At 40.4% G+C, this 20,774-nt stretch overlaps 1 protein-coding gene across 2 annotated transcripts; it reads left to right on the top strand.

Annotated features, from left to right (window-relative positions):
• Positions 1 to 5,758: 5,758 nt before the first annotated feature.
• KCNG3 (potassium voltage-gated channel modifier subfamily G member 3) lies at positions 5,759 to 19,237 on the top strand. 2 transcript variants are annotated; one of them, XM_027641523.1, is made up of 2 exons: positions 5,759 to 6,501; positions 15,056 to 19,237. In XM_027641523.1, the coding sequence occupies exons 1-2, from the start codon at positions 5,879 to 5,881 to the stop codon at positions 15,699 to 15,701; spliced, it is 1,269 nt and encodes a 422-aa protein (XP_027497324.1). In that variant the 5' UTR covers positions 5,759 to 5,878; the 3' UTR covers positions 15,702 to 19,237. The 2 variants fall into 2 exon arrangements, with proteins under 2 accessions (XP_027497324.1, XP_027497323.1); XM_027641522.1 differs by having other exon boundaries at positions 5,759 to 6,534.
• Positions 19,238 to 20,774: the final 1,537 nt, after the last annotated feature.

Raw genomic sequence — 20,774 nt, 5'->3', positions numbered from 1 at the left:
TTCAAAGAGGCATAACAGATGCCTAGGGCTCAATTAATTTACCTAAACTCAGGTATGAAGTGTCCCCTGTACAGCACGCTGGACATCCGCAGGGGCTGTCGGACAGGACAAAAAAGGCTCATGCACTACTGGAGCAGCAGATGGAGAAAAGGGTAAATCACAGAATCATGGAATCATTTAAGTTGGAATCTTGATGCCTCTCAGATCATTGAGTCCAACCATTAACCCAGCACTGCCAAGTCCACCACTAAGCCATGTCCCACGTGCCACACCTACATGTCTGTCTTTTAAATACCTCCAGGGATGGTGACTCAACCACAACCCTGGGCAGTCTGTTCCAGTACTTAATATCCCTTTTGGTGAATCAATTTATCCTAATATCCAATCTAAACCTTCCCTGGCACAACTTGAGGCCATTTTCTCTTGCCCTATAGCTTGTTACTGAGGAGAAAATGGAGAGCATCCCAAGTGACATTAACTTGTATATGTTTAGGTAACAGAACTGACCTTACGGCCTTTGCTGAGGGTGCAAGGGGAAAAAACCACCCCGAACCACAAGAAAAGCACAACAGTAACTCTTTACACTAGCTAGTGCAACAAACAAACAAACAAAACACCAAAACAAAAACAAGACCACAAAGAAACCAGCAAAACAAAACAAAAAGGTAAGACCGTAAGAAAATAATGTTTATATGCATTTATCTGGAGCAGTTTTCTTCCTCTTCTGAGAACATACTTTGGACTCTCTCACACATATGGCTTCTCCAAATCCCAATATTTCTCTCTATCTTCTCTGCAGATTGTTTCCCTTCCCCTTGGTAGTCATTTAGAACAGACTCTCACTGGTGTGAAAACACATTCCTGTGTTGTATTCTCCTGTGAGAATACGTTCATGCCTTTGAATTCTCCATTAGCAAGTCTCCTTCTAATCACCTTCCTCAGGCGAGCAATGTCCTTCTCTCTGTGCTTTGTATCTCTCTGCCTGGAGTTCAGAAGTAACAGACTGGATTACCCCCCAGCTAGTAACCATCTCTGTCCGAGAGGGCTTCACTTGATTCAGCGACCACTGAAAACTTTAATAGCCTTCAGTAATTAGCCCAGCAACAGGGACAAGAAGTTTTGCTGGGATTTTCTCAATATGGAGATGAAGAACAACAGAGAAGGCAGTTGTCTCTCACGTTTAAAAAAGCTCACAGTTTGACCTACAAATACATTGATTCTCCAGTATCAAATCTTAATTGTTCACAGCCAAATTTCCCAAACTGTTAGCACGTTTCATGAAGTAAGTTAGTCTCATTATAAATGTCAACTGCAGATTGTATTCTGTGCACATGTATATATATGTGAATACCCAGCTCCCTACTAAATGTCATTCATCCACTTTTAGAAACATTTATATTCAAAATTATTCAGATTTTTACAAGTGCCTCAGTGACAAGGGAACTTGTACTCTTATGTCAGGTGCCACTGACAATCCAAACCGCATCTGTCATTAGATTGTTTGTTTGTTAATTATATGTGGCAACGGGATCATCTCCTGAAAGGTTTTCTATGTAGCCCACAAATCACACTGAAAAAGAGAGGCTTTGGTGAGGAGAAGTCAGATTTACAAAAAAACATCTATTTGAAACCAATTTTGCCCAAGACCTAAACAAAAGATAAATGCAAATCATAGTCCATCTGTGCATGCAGAATTTTTGAAGCATTTGTTCTGTTCTTTATGTATTGCTTTTTCAAGTAATTAAGATAGAGATGGCCAAATACGGCAGTATGTTTGATACCAAAAAGCATTGGGGTTTTCACCCCACAACTTTGCCTGTTATACACTATATACTCCCTAGCTGGGAAGATCTTTTTGTTCTGTGTTTACAGGTCTATCATCATGGCAACCTGTTCCTCAGCTAAAGTTCCTACAGGTTGTGGTCATCAAAATAATTGAGATTCCTCATAGAAGACAACCCACCAAAAGCCAATTTTGCTTGTATTGAAGTCAACAGCACTCAGTAGCTACCTCAGTAGGAACAGAATTATTTCATAACACCCAAGTTATGAAAAATGCTGCCATTAAAATATACCAGTAGGTTCACATACAAAATGTAAGTAAAGACTCTCTTTTCTAAAAGCAACCATAGAGCTGCACAGAACACAGAGCAATGGTCTCAGCACAGGGCCAGGAAGATTTGGAAGCTGTAGAAAATATTTCAAGTTCATTAAATACCCCTAGGATGCAATAGCACAGTGCAAGCCCTGAAAATCAATGTTGACACAAAGAAAGCTAGTTTTACATAATTACCATCAATTGTAAAGTTCCTCCTGGGCAGCAAATGATAACAACTATAACACCAGGATACGTGTTAATTGCTTTGATTCAACATCCCAGCGTGTATATCCAGACCCTAAAAACTGAAACCCAACCAAGAACAAACCAAGACCTTAACCACCTGAACTCAACTACTTGAAAGAGGTCTTTCTAATATTTTAGATTACTAGCCCATTCAGTCCTTCTAAAGATTCCTTTAACACCTCATACTTTACCATTTAACATATAGGTTGAATACTCTATACTAATTTCTATGTTGACTTACATGGATTTATTGGCTCACCTGTTTTTTTACTAATTAGGTAACATCTTTCAAATCAATACAGATGGAACTTTCAGACATGTTTTTGGTTTTGTTTTTTTTTTACACAATAATCTTTAAGAAGATCTTTTCCTTAATATATTAGTAAGTGTTTTGCATATGGTCACACAAAGTTTTCAGCATTTTATCTCTTTCAGGCTCTCTATCCTATTTTTTCAAATTTCTTAAGACATTCAGTCACTAAATTAAACACCAAAAAACCCAAAACAAACAAAAAAATTAAGACAGATATATTACAACTACTGAACTGACACTTGTAAATTATCAGTAATTCCCAGGAAACAATGTGAATTAGTACAAATTTACTACAAACCTGCTATTCCACAACTCCAGTGGGGTAACCAATCTCAAAATTTAATGACTGTAAATTCTGTCTAAAATCTGAAGTTTTGGTCGTGGTAAATTGCCGCTCCTGGTGCGAGAAGATACTCTTTACGGTTGTTGACACCAGCTCACTAGAATGAATCTTCTCAATTGGAAGTCAGTAATTATAACTAAAATGACTAAATTTGAACATGCCAAACTACAAAGGAAAAGAAAACATCCCTGTCGCCAGGTTAGCTTTGCTTATATCGAATGTCTGACAAAGTTATTCTGAAGGAGGAAGTAATATTATTCTGTATTTAAAAGAAACTGAAAACCAGAAGTAGGCATAGGCTTCAAATCAAACCACAATCACCTCCTTCAAATCAAACCGTCAAGCAATGTATTTTAAAGATAAAGCCTTGTCAGGCCAGCGCTTTATCTGTTCTGCCATACAGCCTCTAAACACAGCCAACAGAGCTTTGTTCATCTTGAAATGGTTTCTAGAACATACACTCCAACCCATGTTTCTATACAGTTAGAAAACGTGGATCTTCAGGCCATGATACCTGTACTCTGCCCTCTTCCTCTGCAAGCTCTCAATGAGGGATGGAGGGGGTTGGAACATACGGAGCAGGAAGCCTGACAAATTGCTAAGCCAAAAGCATCTGGATAATTCATTAGCACTGTCAGAGTTCTAGTCAGGTTTTGCTATTTAATTTTCTAACAGATTTTCTAGTGGCTGTTCCTGAAAGAATGAAATTCAGAAGCATACACATCAAAGGAGGGTGAAGAGGTTTAAAATAGCGTTTGTTGCTTATAAAATTAACAAGCAGCCAAGATACATTAGCTCAACCAGGGCAGTGGTTGAGTCACCATCCCTGGAGGTATTTAAAAGATGTGCAATTGTAGTGTTTAAGGACGTGGTTTAGTGGTGGACCCCGCAGTGCTGGGTTAACAGTTGGACTTGATGATCCTAAAGGTCTTTTCCAATGGAGACAATTCTATAGTCGTATGAATGCAGCCACTGGAAGGAAAAACTTTTCAGGGTATGTGAAAACAGACATCAGCATGACTAAACAGAGATAAAAAATTACCTTACTGTGCAACAACACGCTGGCATGTGTACTCGACTACATTTTGCAACTGGAGTTTGAGTGGGTTTCTGGCAAAAACCGGGAAACAAACAGGGAAGAATGACTAACCGCGCCCTCTAGTGGCCACACTTTATAACAACAAGAGTTCTTAGGATTCTCTTCGTGGTAACGGGGACATTTATTCGAATCTCTCCAGAAGTATTTTTTAGAAGATGACAAATAGGCTTAAAAATAGTAGCGCTTAATCGCATTCTCCTTTAAAAAACCCTCAGTTTTTACTACACAATTAGATGGCTATTCATTTATTTTGATACTCCTAAATGTTCCTTAAAAATCTCACCTGATGAAGTAACAGGACAGCAAGGACAACAAAAATCATCCAAACCCAACCCACAGAGTGCATCTAGAGCGAAAAACAATGGGGATGGTAAAATTCTGTTTTAATCTGGATGTCTTTTTAAAGACACAGTGAGTGACAAATCTTCGGCATTACTCTGGAAAAGATATACTCAACTGCCCTTTCTTCTGACAACTGGAAGCACCTCATTGAAAGGGAGAACTGCGTCTTATCTGATTTTACCCCATGATGCTCCAGACGTTAATAAGCCTAGAAAATATCTCAAGCCTAGAGAATTGTCATGTTCGGGTAAAAAAAACGAATTAAAAAAAAAATCAGTAGCGGAAATTAACTCCCTGTACTTAATGCAACCAAATGAAACTACAGCTTTAGAGTGCAGATAGGGTCGTGGCAGCTCATAGTTGTTTTAATGTTGTGGACAGGTGTAGGACACAAGAACTCAGGAAGCTGCAGGAGCAGAGACCTGAGACAGAGGTGGGCAGAAGCAGGGAAGATGACTCTTCTAGTGTCCATACAGTATCGGAGGAGCAAAAAGAGAAGAGTCTCCCTATCCAGATGTGCACGGCGGAGGGTCGGGGCGGACGGGCTGTAACAGGAAACCTGCGTGTCGCAGGGCAGCCCGGCGCTGCTGCAGCCGCCGCCCTGCCGTGCCGTGCCGTGCCGTGCCAGGGACCGGGAGCTGGGACCGCTCGCCCCGGCAGGCAAACAAACGAGACGGGAGCGACAGGGGCCGGCCGTCGGCTGCCGAGAACAAGGAGAGAGCTGAGTCGTATTCAAACGCTTCACTTCGAACCTTTTTTAGATGGGGGGGGAAAAAGTCCACAAAGCGTTACTTGCGTTTGGCGGACAACTTCGGCCAAGTGCCGCTTGGCGGAGCGGGCAGCGGGGCGGCGGGGACGGGGCTCCGAAACCCTCTGTTGGGAAGGGTCCGCGGCGGGCCGGGGGCGATGGGAGCCCCGGACAGCCCCCGCCCCGCTCCGCCATGTGCGCGGGTGGGGGAGGAGGCGTGTCCCCATCCCGCCGCACCGCCCCCCGCTCGCCTGCCAGCCGGCACCGGCACCGCCGGAGCGGAGTGGAGCGGAGCGCAGCGGCGCCGGGCACGGGGCTCCCCGGTCCCGCCATGCCCGCGGCCGCGCTCCCGCCCCGGCGGGGCCCCGCGGAGCCGCCCGCCAGCCCCCGGCGCTGAGCCCGCACCGGCACCTGCGAGCGGCATCGCCGAGGCATCGCCGGGGGGACGCGCGTTCCGCCGCGCCCCGCGCCGCTCCTGCGCGGCCGCTGGGGCGCCTCTCCCGCCGTTCCTCCCTCCCTCCCTCCCTCCGTCCCCGCCTGTCGCCCGCCCCGTCGCCGAGCGGGAGCCGCCAGCGGTACGCGCAGAGCAGGAGCCGGGGCAGCCGCCGCCTCCCGCGCTGCCCCTCTGCCTCGCCGCCCTGCCCTGCCCTGCCCTGCCCGCGCTTCCCCTCCTCCGTCCCGCCCAAGCCATGAACTTTGGCCGTGGCCCCCCGGTGGTGTTGAACGTCGGGGGCACCCGGTACTCCTTCTCCCGGGAGGTGTTAAAGGATTTTCCGCTGCGCCGGGTGAGCCGCCTGCACGGCTGCCTCTCGGAGAAGGACGTGCTGGAGGTGTGCGACGACTACGACCGGGAGCGGAACGAGTACTTCTTCGACCGGCACTCGGAGGCTTTCGGCTTCATCATGCTGTACGTGCGGCACGGCCACCTGCGCTTCGTGCCGCACATGTGCGAGCTCTCCTTCTACAACGAAATGATCTACTGGGGGCTGGAAGGCTCCCACCTCGACTACTGCTGCCAGCGCCGCCTCGACGACCGCATGTCCGAGACGTACACCTACTACGCGGCGGAGGAGACGCCGGGGGAGTCGGGTGGCGGCCCCGAGGGCAAGGGGAGGCGGCCGCCGGGAACCGAGGGCGGGAAGTGGCTGGAGAGGATGAGGAGGACTTTCGAGGAGCCCACGTCCTCCGTGGCCGCCCAGGTCCTGGCCACCGTCTCCATCCTCTTCGTAATCGTGTCCATGGTGGTGCTGTGCGCCAGCACCCTGCCCGAGTGGCGGGCGCCGGGGAATCGCAGCATGGAGGAGCAGAGCAGGTACACAGCAGAGTCAGTGAGGGAGCCCTCAGGGTAGGAGGATCCTTTATTTTCCCGCTGTCCGGTCCCCGTGTGTCCCGTCCAATGTGTTCTGCCCTTCGTCTTGACCGTCCGTGGCTGTAGTTGCCGCCGGCGCAGATCATCTGCGCGCCTAAAAACCCCTACCCTGAGCTCGGAAGCTGCTGGGGGGGAATGTGGGGGTGTCGGCGGAGCGGTGCTGCCCCGCAGCCCTGGGCTCCGCCGGGCTCCGGTGGCCCCGAGCGCAGGGCACAGGCAGGGGGGAGCCCGGAGCGGCCGCACTACAGGCGGGCCGGGGCTGGCAGCGGAGCGGGGTCATCGGGATACGGCTCCTATTCTCAGTAAGGGTGCCTCCCTCCGTGCAGGATCTTCGGGTTTTAAGAGGCCACGGGACTCTTTACCCATACAGAGAACTTCAGACACTCGGAAAATCATTTTAGGCCTTACGATTGGGGGGGGAGAAAAAAAAAAGGGGGGGGACTAAAACTCGAAAAGAATGCAATTCCCTTGTCTTTTCCTCTGGGAAAAGCACAATCCTGCAAGTACTCTGAATGTGTTCGTACAGGTCCTTCTGATGGAGCAGATCCGGTGCTTGTTACGATTCTGCTCTGGTAAAATCATGTGTGGAGGAACAGACTTACCCCCCGCCTTTCCATCTCAGATTCTATATGTGGGGAACACAGGAGATGATCAAACTACACACTGAGCTCTTGCAAATGCATCATATAAGCACCCTAGTGTATGAATGTAGCAGTGTTTACATTTCTTTTAGATAAGACGTATGTAAGCACACTAAACATTGCAAAACAGATGCAGAAACCAGGGCATGGGGTATAAGGCTATATCCCGAGCCTTACTAGTAATAACAGACCTTTTTCATCTTCTTGTGACCTCAGATTAGGGTTACATTGATGCAACTCTGCTGACATAAGTATTGTTGCATTCGCTCTCCCTCTCCTACTCCCTGTCTTTCCCTCTCTTGTGTTCCCTAGAGAGCAAAATTGAGACCATTTCTGGTAGAATTTCTCTCATAAATAAGAGTGACATATAAAGAAAGAAGTAAACCTTTTTGCTGTTTGCTAGCTTCTCCCTTTTAAAACAGACAGGATACTCAACAAAAAGTTTTCAGCTTCTGGTCTGCTAAAAGGGCCCTACGGTGAAATTGCAGCCTTGTCATTATGAAATCATCATATTTTACCATAGACTTAATTGGAATGTGATATATTATATCTTAGTAGCCAGATTAATTCCTTGGAAAGTATTTTCATAGTTTCCATTAGCTTAATGGAAAACTGCACCTGTATTTCTTATTGTAGTTGAGCCAAAGAATTAATTGTATGAACAAAAAGCAAGCAGATGCAGATTGAGAAGCCATTGATGCCTGCTTAGATTCAGATACGTCAAAAGTTGCTCTTATAGTTTCTTCCAGTTAAAAAGCATTACTTAAGCTTTGCAAGGTTATTTCAAAGAGTGGATGCTCCTGGTGATCTTTTTGTACAGCAGCAAATTGCCAAGATGCTCCCAACAGACATGTGAAAATAGATGCAGCATTAGCATAGCATTAACCACATCCATCATATCTTTGTTCACATCTTCATGGTGTGGGAATTGACAAGATTTTTTCTCTTATTGAAAGAGTTCAGCTTGCAGAAGAACATGGCATAGGATGCGTTGTTTTTCTTTCATGGTGCCTTTCAAGAACATGTATATTACTTTTCTCAAAAATTGCATATTGTATACTAAGTGTTAGAAGGATAAAGCCCTAAGTACTTGAAAGGTTCAGTATAGCTAAGCGCTTCCCAGGGCAGTGAAGTTTGCTATTAAAACCAGAAGACCACTGTCAGTGGTGGGGTGAGTTTCTTCAGTTCCATGATTTGCAAGAAAAAAACAGAGATAACTGTAAAAGTTGTAGCTGAACAGTTTCTAACCATCTTCTTGCAAAAGCCTGTCATGTATAAACACTGATACAAACTGTTTCATTTCACATGTGGCTTAACCGATCTGCTCTCACTGCACAGGAACTGATCACATGGGGAACATATGGAAAACAGACACAAATGTGTGCCTCTCTGTCCACAGCTGGCCACCAAGGTGGAAGTACTCCTCTCTTTATTACATATGCTGCACCATGACTAAAAAGCCTGTTATAGCTGGAAAAAGAGGTGTGTTAGCTACAGTTGCTTTTAAGTGAGTGATCTGGTTTACTTACAACTACTTACACGTGCCAGAGGATTGGACCTAGCATGCCCAGTTGTCATCTTTATTTCCCTTTTTTTATATTTTCTTTTGTTTGTAGTTATTTCATTTAAAATTAGTTAAGTTTCCTAAGTAAGTGGCTTATTTGAAAGCCTGACCACAGAAATCGTGTAGGAGTGTCTGGGATCACGTACATTGCCAATATTGTCCATCTTAGGTGAGAAGGCTTTTAAAAAACTGTCCACTAGTTTCTGCTACTTTTAAAAGTTTGACACCAAATTCTGTCCTTTGTTTATTAACTAATGTTCCTCATCAAAATAAAGGAATTTTATCTAACATAGTAATACAATAACTTACATTTTTTTTCCCCAGAGAAATTGCGACATTAGTGCTGTACTCAAGTGAGCTTTGACTTGCATGGCACTGTAATTACTAGTATGAAGACTTTACATTATTCAAAAAACATATTTTGAAAAGTTTTAGGAGTGAAAATTGAGCGGGCTAATCTAGAAATCCTTAGGCTGTAGATTTGGATGTAATCAATTATTCAACTCAGCATAAGCTACTGAGGTGAGGTGAGAACCACCTCACGAAATTCAGCAACTCTGATAGTTTTAGTCTCTCACATTCTCACATAAACCCCCTGTCCTTTCCTCAATATGTTACAGTTCAGAAAGGTGCCACATGGATAATTTCTGTGGCTGATTCCTGTGGTAACCATTCCCGGAAAAGCTTTGGGCAGCTGTAGTGAAGGCACCTGACTAGCGATGTGTCTCCAGCTTACCTGGGCATCATCTCCACAAATGAGACAGTCACTAACTCTGTCATTTACAAAATCAGCCTCTTTAATGAGGTTTGCAGCAAGGGCTACTGTGGGTGCCAGCTAATACCGGCTGTGTTTGTTTTTCTTGTATGAACACCTCTCCAGCAGAAGAGGAATTGAGTCCACCAAACTTTTCTCAGAAACCATTATGTTGTTATGGCTTTTCATGGTTACCATGCTCTCAAAGGGTAAACTATGGCTATTTCTCTTCATTCAGAGTAACACCCTTTAGAGGGCAACAGAGAACTCCATGAGTAAGCTTTAAGGAGAGAGGAATGGGGAATCTGACCTTGGAATTTCACAGGTATTACAGACAGTGATAATATAATTCCCTGATTGCAGAGGAATTGCCCTCCCCAGGCCTGTTCTCAGGATGCAATCTGAGTTATTAAATTTATTTAATTTTAAGATTTTTGCTCCCTTCCCTGCCATGGCAAGTTTTACTTCTCAGAGCTAAAGATTTGCATAAGATTTGTAGAGTTTAGGAGCAGACAGCAGGAATGCCTGTCTCCCCTTCTGTTGCTTCTGGCAATTTCAAGTCATCTTTGCTCTCTGCTGAACTGTGCCAACAGATGCATACTGTAAGTCTCTGCTCAGGGACCCGTCCACACACTGATTGTGAGTGTAATCTTTTAGGAAGAGCTTCTCAAGCCTGTAATAGAAAATCATTTGAAGCTGCTTGACTTACTGCCAGCACAGTTCTATCTACTTGCCTTAAAACTATTTTTTCTAACTACGAGTAGCTTGTTAGCCCCCTTTCCACTTAATAATCATGATTAAGTTTGTACTGAAATAATCACTAAGCCACCAAGCCTATATGATTGCTGTGTTCTTAAGCAAAAGCAGATAAACACAGTAACTTCCCCAAACAGTGTCTCTCATCAGGTGCCAGTGGACTTTTTTTCATCTCTGCAAAATATCCACCTAAAGAGTTACATTTGAATTTTAGACACACAAAAGTCATTATTCCTTTATGGTGGTGGAATTTCAGAACACCTAAATGTTCATGTTCAATGTCTATTCAAAAACACAGTAAGGTCTCCTTTCCTGTGTAAGGTCTAACCCAAACACTACATTTTTGCTAAGTTAAAACAGTGGGCTGAAGATAAAGAATGGAACTACAAACCTAAGTTAAAAACACAGACATGGATTCTTCTATTGAATTTACAAGCTTTTTCAAAAAGAGTTAACACAATGAACAGATGTATATCACTGTCTGGCAATAAGAGAATCTTAAACTCACCAGGTCTAGGTGTCAGTTATGTTCAACATATATGGAAAAGATGCTGAGGATCCCAGGGCTTGAGGTCTTCGTATCCCAGTATCCCCTTCGAGCTGTGAAAGGCATTTGCCCCTTCCCTGGGGAGTGCTGGGTCATTACAGCCTCCCACATAAGGCAGCAGAGTTTAATGCATCAAGACATATTATTGCTACCAAAGCAGAGACAGAACGGAAAAAATGCGGCAAGGTTTTTAATGCAGGGAAACTGCTGTTCTGTGGCCTCTACTCCATAGCTTGTAGTGAGAAGGAAACCCTGTTGACTTTAAAAGGATTAAAAAACCCCAAACATTTGCTGAAATTACCTAGGAGTCTTCCTGAGCAGGAATTTGATCATTCTGGCTACTGCTTGGATGTTTTTCAGGTTTTATGTGCTCTACATGGAAATAGGCTTCAGCAACAATTTAAAAAATCAGTGCTGACAGACTTTAATCTTTAATCCTGTCATATACTGTCTTTAATCATATCATCTGTTTTCCTCATGTGTCCTGTTGGTGTGTATGTTTTATTTACAAGCTTAATAGATAATAGTGCCACTAAGGAATACTTTGGCTCTATTTCAACCAACTCACCAGGGGATATTCAAAGTACACAAATTGGCATGCTTGGGCAAAGAATATTGCTAAATCAAAACATTCTAAGATAGTCACAATATGATTTTTTTTTTTTACTACTAGCAAACTAGTCTTGTTAGTGATTGAAAAAAATTATTTCCGAAGTGGCTTAACTCTCTGTACATAAAATAGCTTATTCTGAGAGAAAGTTATATGCAACAGAGTAATCTTGAAAGACTATTAGGTACCAAGTGGCTTAAAATTTCAGGAGAAATACCTTCTTTGATGTGCTTAGGTCTTGAACAATGAACAGTAAGTTTGAGCAGAAATAGCCTGTAACTGAATAAAAACTATGTCTTAGTATTTTCTCTGATTACTTATAAATTTGGGGGGGAAGGGATCTTCAAGGAAACACTTAATGAGTTTGTTTTTAATTCCCCCTCTCCATTTTGAATACCAACTATATTAAAACTGAACTGATGGGGAAAAAAACCCAACCAAAAACTGTGATGAAAGTCTATAGGTACTACATTTTACAAAATAAAGCCACTATTAAATAGTTATAGATTTTAATACAGCATTATTCTAAGCATAGGCAGTAAAAGCAGTCTGCCCTGTGAATGTGCAGAAAATATTTTAAGATCGAGTACAAAGAATACAGGTGCTTTAGTCTTCTGAGTACATGCCCTTTTTTTGGCTTTAACTTTACACTCAGTTAAGTTCTCTTGAGGGGTAACTGTTAAATTTGCTTTCCTTATTAGATGTTATTTACCCACTAATAAGGTTAGCTATAAAAGTCACTGCAATGAGAGGGGGATTTGCTCTGAAAGTGGAAACATAGTATGTAGCATCCAGATTTCTCAACATGCTAGAGGTTTCTAGTTTTTCTCACCAAAGCATGCACTTTTATGTGATTCACCAGTACTACCAAAATCCATCTATACAGGCAAAAAGGAGTGACAAAATTGAAAACTGTTTCACTGATGGCTAAAAAGTAACTAGAGGAACAAAAAAAAAAAAAAAAAAAAGGACACCCTTCTTCATTATCTTCTTCCTAGCCTGGAGAAGGAGGGATGGATGCAAAATGCAGAAATGGCAGTGCAAGCTGTAACAGTGGCATTAACATATCTCCCACTGTCTTGATCTTGCTTTGTCATTTTTGCATCAATGCCATTCCTTACTTCCCTTCAAATCTGTTCCAGAATAAATACTTCTTCAGTCCTTCCTATGGAAGTATTACTGATTTACAGTATTTCTTGTGCTAGGAACTGCCAGAGTAAAACAATGGATTGATAATATTTAAAGGATTTTTACTTGTACAACTATTCCCCAAAGTTACACTGAACCACTGAATCAAGGCCGATTTATAAAGAAAATTTCTATTGTATCACAACAATCAGAACTTAAATTCCTTAAAACTCAACCCAGAGATGTGTCTAACATGTGACAAAAATGGAGGAGTCACACTTCCAATATTATCAGGGCATCAGTAGGAAATACCAAGTGAAAAAACTTTAAATTGTGTAATTACAAATTTCTTTTTCATTTAAATGCTTCATGTCATAGGATACAGGCAGCACTACTAGAGAAATCTCATAAAATGTAATGAAATAGTCTGTTGGAATTGTTGAATATTCCTGGCTACAACTTTCTATCAAGATACAATTTTCTTTTAATCATTACATGAGATCTCAACCAGCCAACATATAAGTACATTCAGACTTCATCACTGGGTCCATTACCATGATCTCACTGTTTGATTTTACTGGGGAAAGTCTTACATATTTCCTTATCATATGTGAAAAGGATTTAAGTGAACTTACCCATTAACCTTTTTTCCTTTATCTGTTTTCAACATAAAGGAAGCTTTCAAAAGCTTAATTTTTAAGAGAACACCTAATTCTTGAGAACAAACTGGTTTTGAAATTCAGAGATCTTTCCAGCAAAAGGTGCTAACATGAACTAATGTTTTATAAGCCCTTTTATGAAGAACGACCACTTGCTTACAGAACTTTTTTATTCATGAAAAAATAAAAACAAGATCTGAATTTATGTGAATAAATATTTCTATAAGTAATTAATTTATATCCATGTAAATTTGTTGTGGCTAGAATTACAGTTTACCTTATGATTTTGCATCAACTGACTGTTACTGTTTCTTCCAATTTTAGCTTAAAACTAAGGAGAATGAATGAACAAAATTAAATTAATAAAAATTTACTGTATGAAACTTTTATGAAAAAGCTTATAGAGCTTATAATTACATCAGTTAGGAGAGAATATTGCCTTTCTAACAGGCCATTCTCTTAATAATAACAATAGATTTCAGAACTGGTAAAAAAATATGCAGATGTATTAGGGAAGCAAAAGTTCAGCTTTGAAATGACAGCATCACTTGGAAATCATTATGTTTCAACAGACACTACCTTGTTAGGGTCCTTGCAGTAGCAAAAAAGCTCCAACTGTATTTTCTAGTGGTATTTTCAAATCTCCAATCTCACACCAGTTTGGTTTCAGACCTGTTAGTATAAGAAGACATCAGTGATGGGCTTTTTCCTTGCTCAAAGTGTTGATGAAAAAGATAAACAGAGGATTTAGGGAAATATTAGCTTCCATTCCCTCATGCAGTAAAAAAGTGAGCACAGTCTGAAATCTTAAGATGTGCAACTACATGCACAACAGTTACTAAATAATCTTTGAGCAACATTTTTATCTTCTGTTTCTACTTTACACTGGTTTCAAGTTGAGATATTCTCAAGTCTCATTCAATGCACTGGGACTTGAAAATATTTAAGAACATACTGAAATCCCCTTCCAGGGTTTCTTCTGTATTTGGCAAGAAGATGATCTTGCCTATTACCTTAACATTTGGTTACCTTGATTTTCTTTTTTGCAATGTAGTTTAGGTGGAATTACATTTAAAGCAAAAGAAAAAAATCAATAATGCAGAGCATTGTGGTAAATGGGAGGACACAAGCTTAGTACTTTGTGTACCCAATGATGAAAAATGAAATACCATCTGTATTTAGTGGCAATACCTATAAAGTTCTGAATGTAATTCTATACGGCCCATTTGGGATGCAGATCAGATAGACTGGTCTAGGTTGATTCCTGAAGAACTAATTTGCATGAATTATCCAATGCAAAATCTGATTTCTGCCTACTCCAGTTGCACTTCCATTTTAGTTTAGCAGTCTGGTTCTATAACCTGTTCATAACCTGTCAGTTCACTGACCTACAGCCCTTGGCATTCCCACTTGGATCAGACCTCACAGATTTAAACAAACAAACAAAAATGAATAAAATCCCCCAAAACTCAACGAACAAAAGACACCCAAACAGCAGATGTTTTAGGTATTGTTACACATTGGCACTGGTGGCCTACCATTTCCTGTAGGGTTCTAATTTCTGGCATGTTTGCCATGTACTGTGACTAGTAGCAGTCTGTAATTCAAAGAAAACAATCAGTGAGTGAGTTCTCAGCAATTATCACTTTAAACTTTCACTAGATCCTCAGGTTAATTGATGAAATCCAGTGCCACATGCGCAGGATAAGAATAGTGTGGCTTTCTGTTTGTTGTCTGTGAAAGTCTAAGTGTCAATGTGGTAATATCCATGAACAAACCAAACATCCACTGAAGCTTTTGCACAGAGCATAAATACTGTACTTTGTTTCTTTTGACAGGATAATTGAAGCTATCTGCATAGGCTGGTTCACTGCAGAATGCATTGTGAGGTTCATCGTCTCCAAAAACAAGTGTGAGTTTGTCAGAAGACCTCTCAACATCATTGATTTGCTGGCAATTACTCCTTACTACATCTCTGTTCTAATGACAGTTTTCACAGGGGAAAATTCACAGCTTCAGAGGGCTGGAGTCACTCTGAGGGTCTTAAGAATGATGAGGATTTTTTGGGTGATTAAACTGGCCCGTCATTTCATTGGCCTTCAAACACTTGGTCTGACTCTGAAGCGTTGTTACAGAGAGATGGTGATGCTACTTGTCTTTATCTGTGTTGCTATGGCAATTTTCAGTGCACTTTCCCAGCTTCTTGAAAATGGGCTGGACTTGGGAACAAAGAATAAGGATTATGCCAGCATTCCTGCTGCTTGTTGGTGGGTGATCATCTCAATGACCACAGTTGGTTATGGTGACATGTGTCCCATCACTGTGCCAGGAAGAATACTTGGAGGGATTTGTGTGGTTAGTGGCATCGTTTTATTAGCCTTGCCAATCACTTTCATTTATCACAGCTTTGTGCAGTGTTACCATGAGCTCAAGTTCCGATCCGCTAGGTACAGTAGAAGCCTCTCTGCTGAATTCTTAAATTGACCAAACTTGCATTCTGTTGTAGTTACTTGCTAAGCTTTGTCTTAGAAGAGAATGGTGGAAGGTCCCTTCGCGTGTCCTCCTTGACTGGATGGTCCTGTGGAACAACATTCTCGCCAGCCTGGAGAAAGCCCGTCACCATTCAGACAGGAAGGATGGCCATTTGCCTTGGGCACCTTGCAAGGAGAGGGAGTGATGTTTCAAATTTGAGAGAACAAAATTAACAAAGAGGATTCAGAAGTCCTCAACCAGACCAGTTTGCTTTCCCACACAAAAGCAGAACAAAAAATGGGCTTAACGCTGAGATCTGTCTTTCCTGTAATTATATCCTAAACAATTCTAAGTGATGTGTAGCAGAAGTTTTTCAAGGATTTCAATATTTAAATGCTCCATAGAGGCATTGATAAGTTCTTGCCTGAAGCATCTCCACTTTTACTCAGATAACCAAACTATATATTGGAGAATCACTGCTACTTTTGAGCTTTGCAACAAAGTAGAGCTGGTTCTGTAACTCAGGAAAGATGAAGAATATAGGTCTGTAGGACGAAAAACCACGAGGCCTGATTCTAATCTTTGATGAAGCACACAAATCTTCTGTAAACCCATTGCTCTGAGTTTGATGATTCACAAAGAAATGCAAGAAATGCACCTCCAAATGTTGTAGTAAGGACTTCCTTAGTCACAATTAATTTCTTCTCTGGAACCAAATTGTAAGTAGAAGCAAGTGCTGTACTTTACAAAGATCATCATAAGAAATCAGGGATTGATACATATATTTGCTGGTAGCTTAGTGGGGGAGCTCTCCAAATTTTACATGCATTGAGTTCGATTCCATCCACATGAAATTACATACTCATAAGCGTAGATTTTCCTCCCCCTTCCCCTCACCCCATTTAATTAAACATAGATATCATAATGAGAGTTCTCTAAGACAAATTATAAGATTCCGTCACTTGAGCAAGCACTGGAAAACAAGAGTAGCTGATCCCTGTCAGATGAGACTCATCATCTTTAAATTCTGTAATCCTTACTGAAGGATACACGTTAATGGAAGTTTTAAAAACAGCTATAAAAAGCCCAGAGCATACCAAAGAAAGTAAAATACAGTCATGTGAGTTGCACTTGGCAAAATGGTGTATTCTCCAACGCAACTAGAAAATGAAAATGAATCAAGTACGGTTCTAACATATTATTTACTACATTTCTCGTGTAGTACTGCTTAATAGCATCATTCAGTATAATTCTGAAAGGATACTACGTAGAAATGTGCAGTTAGATACTAACACACATTAAGGTACAGCTTTACAAATTCGGGTACCAATAAACATCAACAGGGAGCTTTCATACTAACATGGAAGTTCAGAGTCATCAGCATAGGTGAATTCAGTGCGCTTGCCTGAAAATACTGCATTTACCATTATGTGCTGCAGAGGCATCTTTTATATACGTAATTGTTAGAAGCTTTAGAAGTACAATGAGTACCACCTAGAAAACACATCTCTGGAATTGCTCACGCAAACAGACCTGCCACATTGGTCAATAACCAGTACAATGAAGGCTCTACCCTGAGACCTGAAAAATTCATTATCATTTTAAGTGGTCTTAGTCTTAAGTAGTCTTAAAGAATTACATTGCAAACACAATTTTTCTGAAGACCTGAAGAGAACTTCAGTAGCCCTCCTATAGACAAGTTTGACTTTCCCTTCAAGACTGCATTATTAAAAACCATTACAGCCATACTTCTGTTCCTTGACACTCATGTGTTCTGGTGTTCAGAAGATTAGCTCTGTAGTTCCCTGTACTACTCTATTTATGCCTTTTATGTCAGAATCATGTTGCTCAGAAAACAGCATTCCACAGAGAGGTGAATATGAGATCAGCAAAAATTTCTTTCTTAGGTGAGATTCACAGCTGATGTTAGTTAGGCAAGTTGTGACTTCAGAGACACTTAGATGTTCTACACCAGCAGAGATGCTGGCTCTGTATTCCTGCATGTGTACCTATATATATCCTGCATATATTATATATTACAGTCAGTCGAAATTTTTTTTTCTGCTCGAAAAAATTTCCTCCTTGACAAAATTGAAATTTCAGACTTTAATCCAAACACAGCTGTTGAAGAAAATGACATTTTCATCTTCTAATGAAAAGTTATTTTGACAGTATCAAAACCATTTTCAAGGAGAAAATTGCTAATTTTTTTCTATTCTGCTCCAATTTTTTTCCATTAAAATAGGTTAAAAATCCCATGTAAGAACTTAGCCCTACAGATTTTCATGTGCTGTTTTTAATGCTTGGGAAAAATACTGTTTTTCATAAAACTCCTTAAAACCTGCTTTGTCTTTTGTCCATGTATTGTACTTAGCCAAACCAATACTCTGTCGTGAAATGAGTGTTTTAAGGTCGCTCAGAAAACCCTCCTCCACAAAACGCCCAAACCATCGTCATGATGGCAATAGTTTGAAATCCATACAGAATGTGAAATGAAGTATATTGCAATCTTGACTTCAAGCCAAAAAAAATGCATTTCAGCACTACCTATAAAGCTAATCTTTAGATGCCTGTACAAAGGAAAAAATATAAATTAATGCACATAATAACTTGTGAATACCAATTTGCACCATGAATCATTTTGTATAAGCTATTAAGGACAGGAAGTTTTCAATTATCTGGACTATACACAGTATACAAACAAAATGTTCAATCCTTTATAAAGTGCTTTCAGCTAAAGAATCCTTTCCCAGTGTAAAAAGGTAATCCAATTAAAATAGTCGTGTAAAGGAACAGGTCTGTGGAGATTATCTTAAGTCATACTGTGGTTTTTTAACAGTTTATGTTCAATTTTTATATGGTAAAATGTGAACAGAATGACCTAATGTATTTTTTAATTTGAGTTATAATAAAATATTTTGAAACTTCTCTATATAAGCCCACTAGAGAGAGATACTGGGGTGGAGCTTTTTGTTGGGTTCTTTTTTTTCCTCTCTGCTTTTATTGTTGTGTGGTTATCAGTGACTTATCAGGTTATCAGACTTTAGTTTCCTTACAAAGCAAGTTGAAATAAAGTAATCTCAATGGTAGCCTTGAAGCAGAATTGTAGGCTAAATAAAGTTCCTGACCTCTAGTAATATGTCATCTTATTTTCAATGGACCAGGTTTTTTAGTGAAACTTTACAAAAAAATAATTATATATGTAGTCAAAAATAAGCGTAAACAGCTGAAACTGTTTTACTAAAATTTTACTTGAGACTGTATTTTACACAGACATGGGGTGCAGCACTGTTTTGAAGTCCGTCATTTGAAAGCCAAGGGAAGACAAGCTGGCTCATCTTTAATCATTGCCAGTTTGACCTATACAATAAAAGACTTCATGGGCAGTACCTCTCTCTATCAGAAACATTCCCAGTTGGAACAAATTAGAGGAAATACAAATAGTATAAAAGTGGGGATAAACAAAGACAGCTTGTACAATTGTGATCTAGCATTTTGGTTCATCTAAAATGAAAACCAATATCAGTCAGTTTTGAACTGCCATTGTATGGTTTATCATATGTCATATACGAGGTTCAAACTTTAGGACTTATTTATTTGGAACTGTCTATTGGCTGTAATCATTCAAGGTACTGCGTGTCACTTAAAAGCATTTGATCATTAATGATATCACTGGAATAGAAAGCTGTCTAGGATATTTTCCTTCCATAGTTCTACATGAAACATCATGCCAGATATCACAAAGAATGGACGATTATCATTTCCCTTGATGTAAGACTTGGAAATTGTATTGTCTTGATGAGTACCACAAAAAAAAATTAGTTTGGTTGACTGATGATTTGAAATAGTCTTATCAACATAAGGATCAGCCATTTAAAAATGTGATATTCATTCTTACTGTACAATGGCTTATATTGCTGTGCATAGCAGAAAGTTTGAGAAAGATAAAAATCCTGTTAATGTAAGATTTGTGTCTTGATGCCCATGTATTTAAAGAAAAAGGCACTCAGTTTTCATATCATGTATGTAATTTCTGCCCATAAAGGAATTGTTATTCTGATTCCAAAATAAAACTAAAGTCCTTGTGGGTTTAAAACACTTGTTTATTCCCCTTTGGGTAACAACTACAAAAATTCTACCAGATCTGAATGTATGCCAAGAAGTGGTCATATGCACGCACCAGCCAGCTAAATTCAGCAGTCAAACCACCCAGTTTCCTGGGAACCAGCATAACGAGCAAGGTCTGCTGTGCTCTGAATTTTATCTCACCTAAGAGGTTCAGGATTACACTGATGATTAAAGCTGGGTTATTTGAAGTACCTTAAATTTTTTTTTAATTATTATTTCAAATGAGCTTCTAAGGAAAAATTTGCTGGAAAATTAAATAAGCTGTGCATAGCAAAAGAGATACCGTTTTATTTAAAAAAATTACTATGGTTTTAAAAAAGGAAGCTGGCTCTCATTTTCTGTTACTTGTTTGTAAAAGCAAACATCCAGGTCAGGATATGTGATGCTAGTTAAACTTGCCATGTAAAACAGATCCCTGTTTAAGATATGGAGACTTAGTAAGAAAGATCTTCCAGCTTTGCTAGAGCTGTAACAGTTTATAGTAGCTGAAGAGTTGCCCCAGCACACATGGAACAACAAAACACTGTTTTCATGGTAAAAAACTAATATGATTTATGGCCTGTGAAGTTCAACACAAATTAGGGAGTATCTTTTGCAGATGACAGGATAGGTTAAGCATCAAGAAGGCTCCACAGTGAGCAATCAAGACTGACAATCTGACAACAAATTTCAAGAGCCACAGAAGAAGAATAATATAAATCTTTGGTTTAATATGAATTACGGTCAATAAAATATGAATGCTTGCAACTACACATTTTAGAGTCCTTTATTCTTTACAAACACAAATGTCTATAATTTTGTAGAACAATTTTATATATTTGCTTATCTGTAAAGAAAAATGCTGTAATTTTAAGAGGGAATAAATGTGGGGGGGTTATGTGAATACAGAATTAGATAGATAAAAACACATAATAAAATTTGCTGGCCTTGTTTCTGTATTTCACAGACTAGTGGTCA

The sequence above is a fragment of the Corapipo altera genome, unplaced genomic scaffold, assembly GCF_003945725.1.
Source record: "Corapipo altera isolate COAL_440 unplaced genomic scaffold, ASM394572v1 48b, whole genome shotgun sequence".
Taxonomy (NCBI): Eukaryota; Metazoa; Chordata; class Aves; order Passeriformes; family Pipridae; genus Corapipo; species Corapipo altera.
Note: the sequence above shows the minus strand (reverse complement) of the source record. Positions and strands in the feature narration are given on the sequence as shown.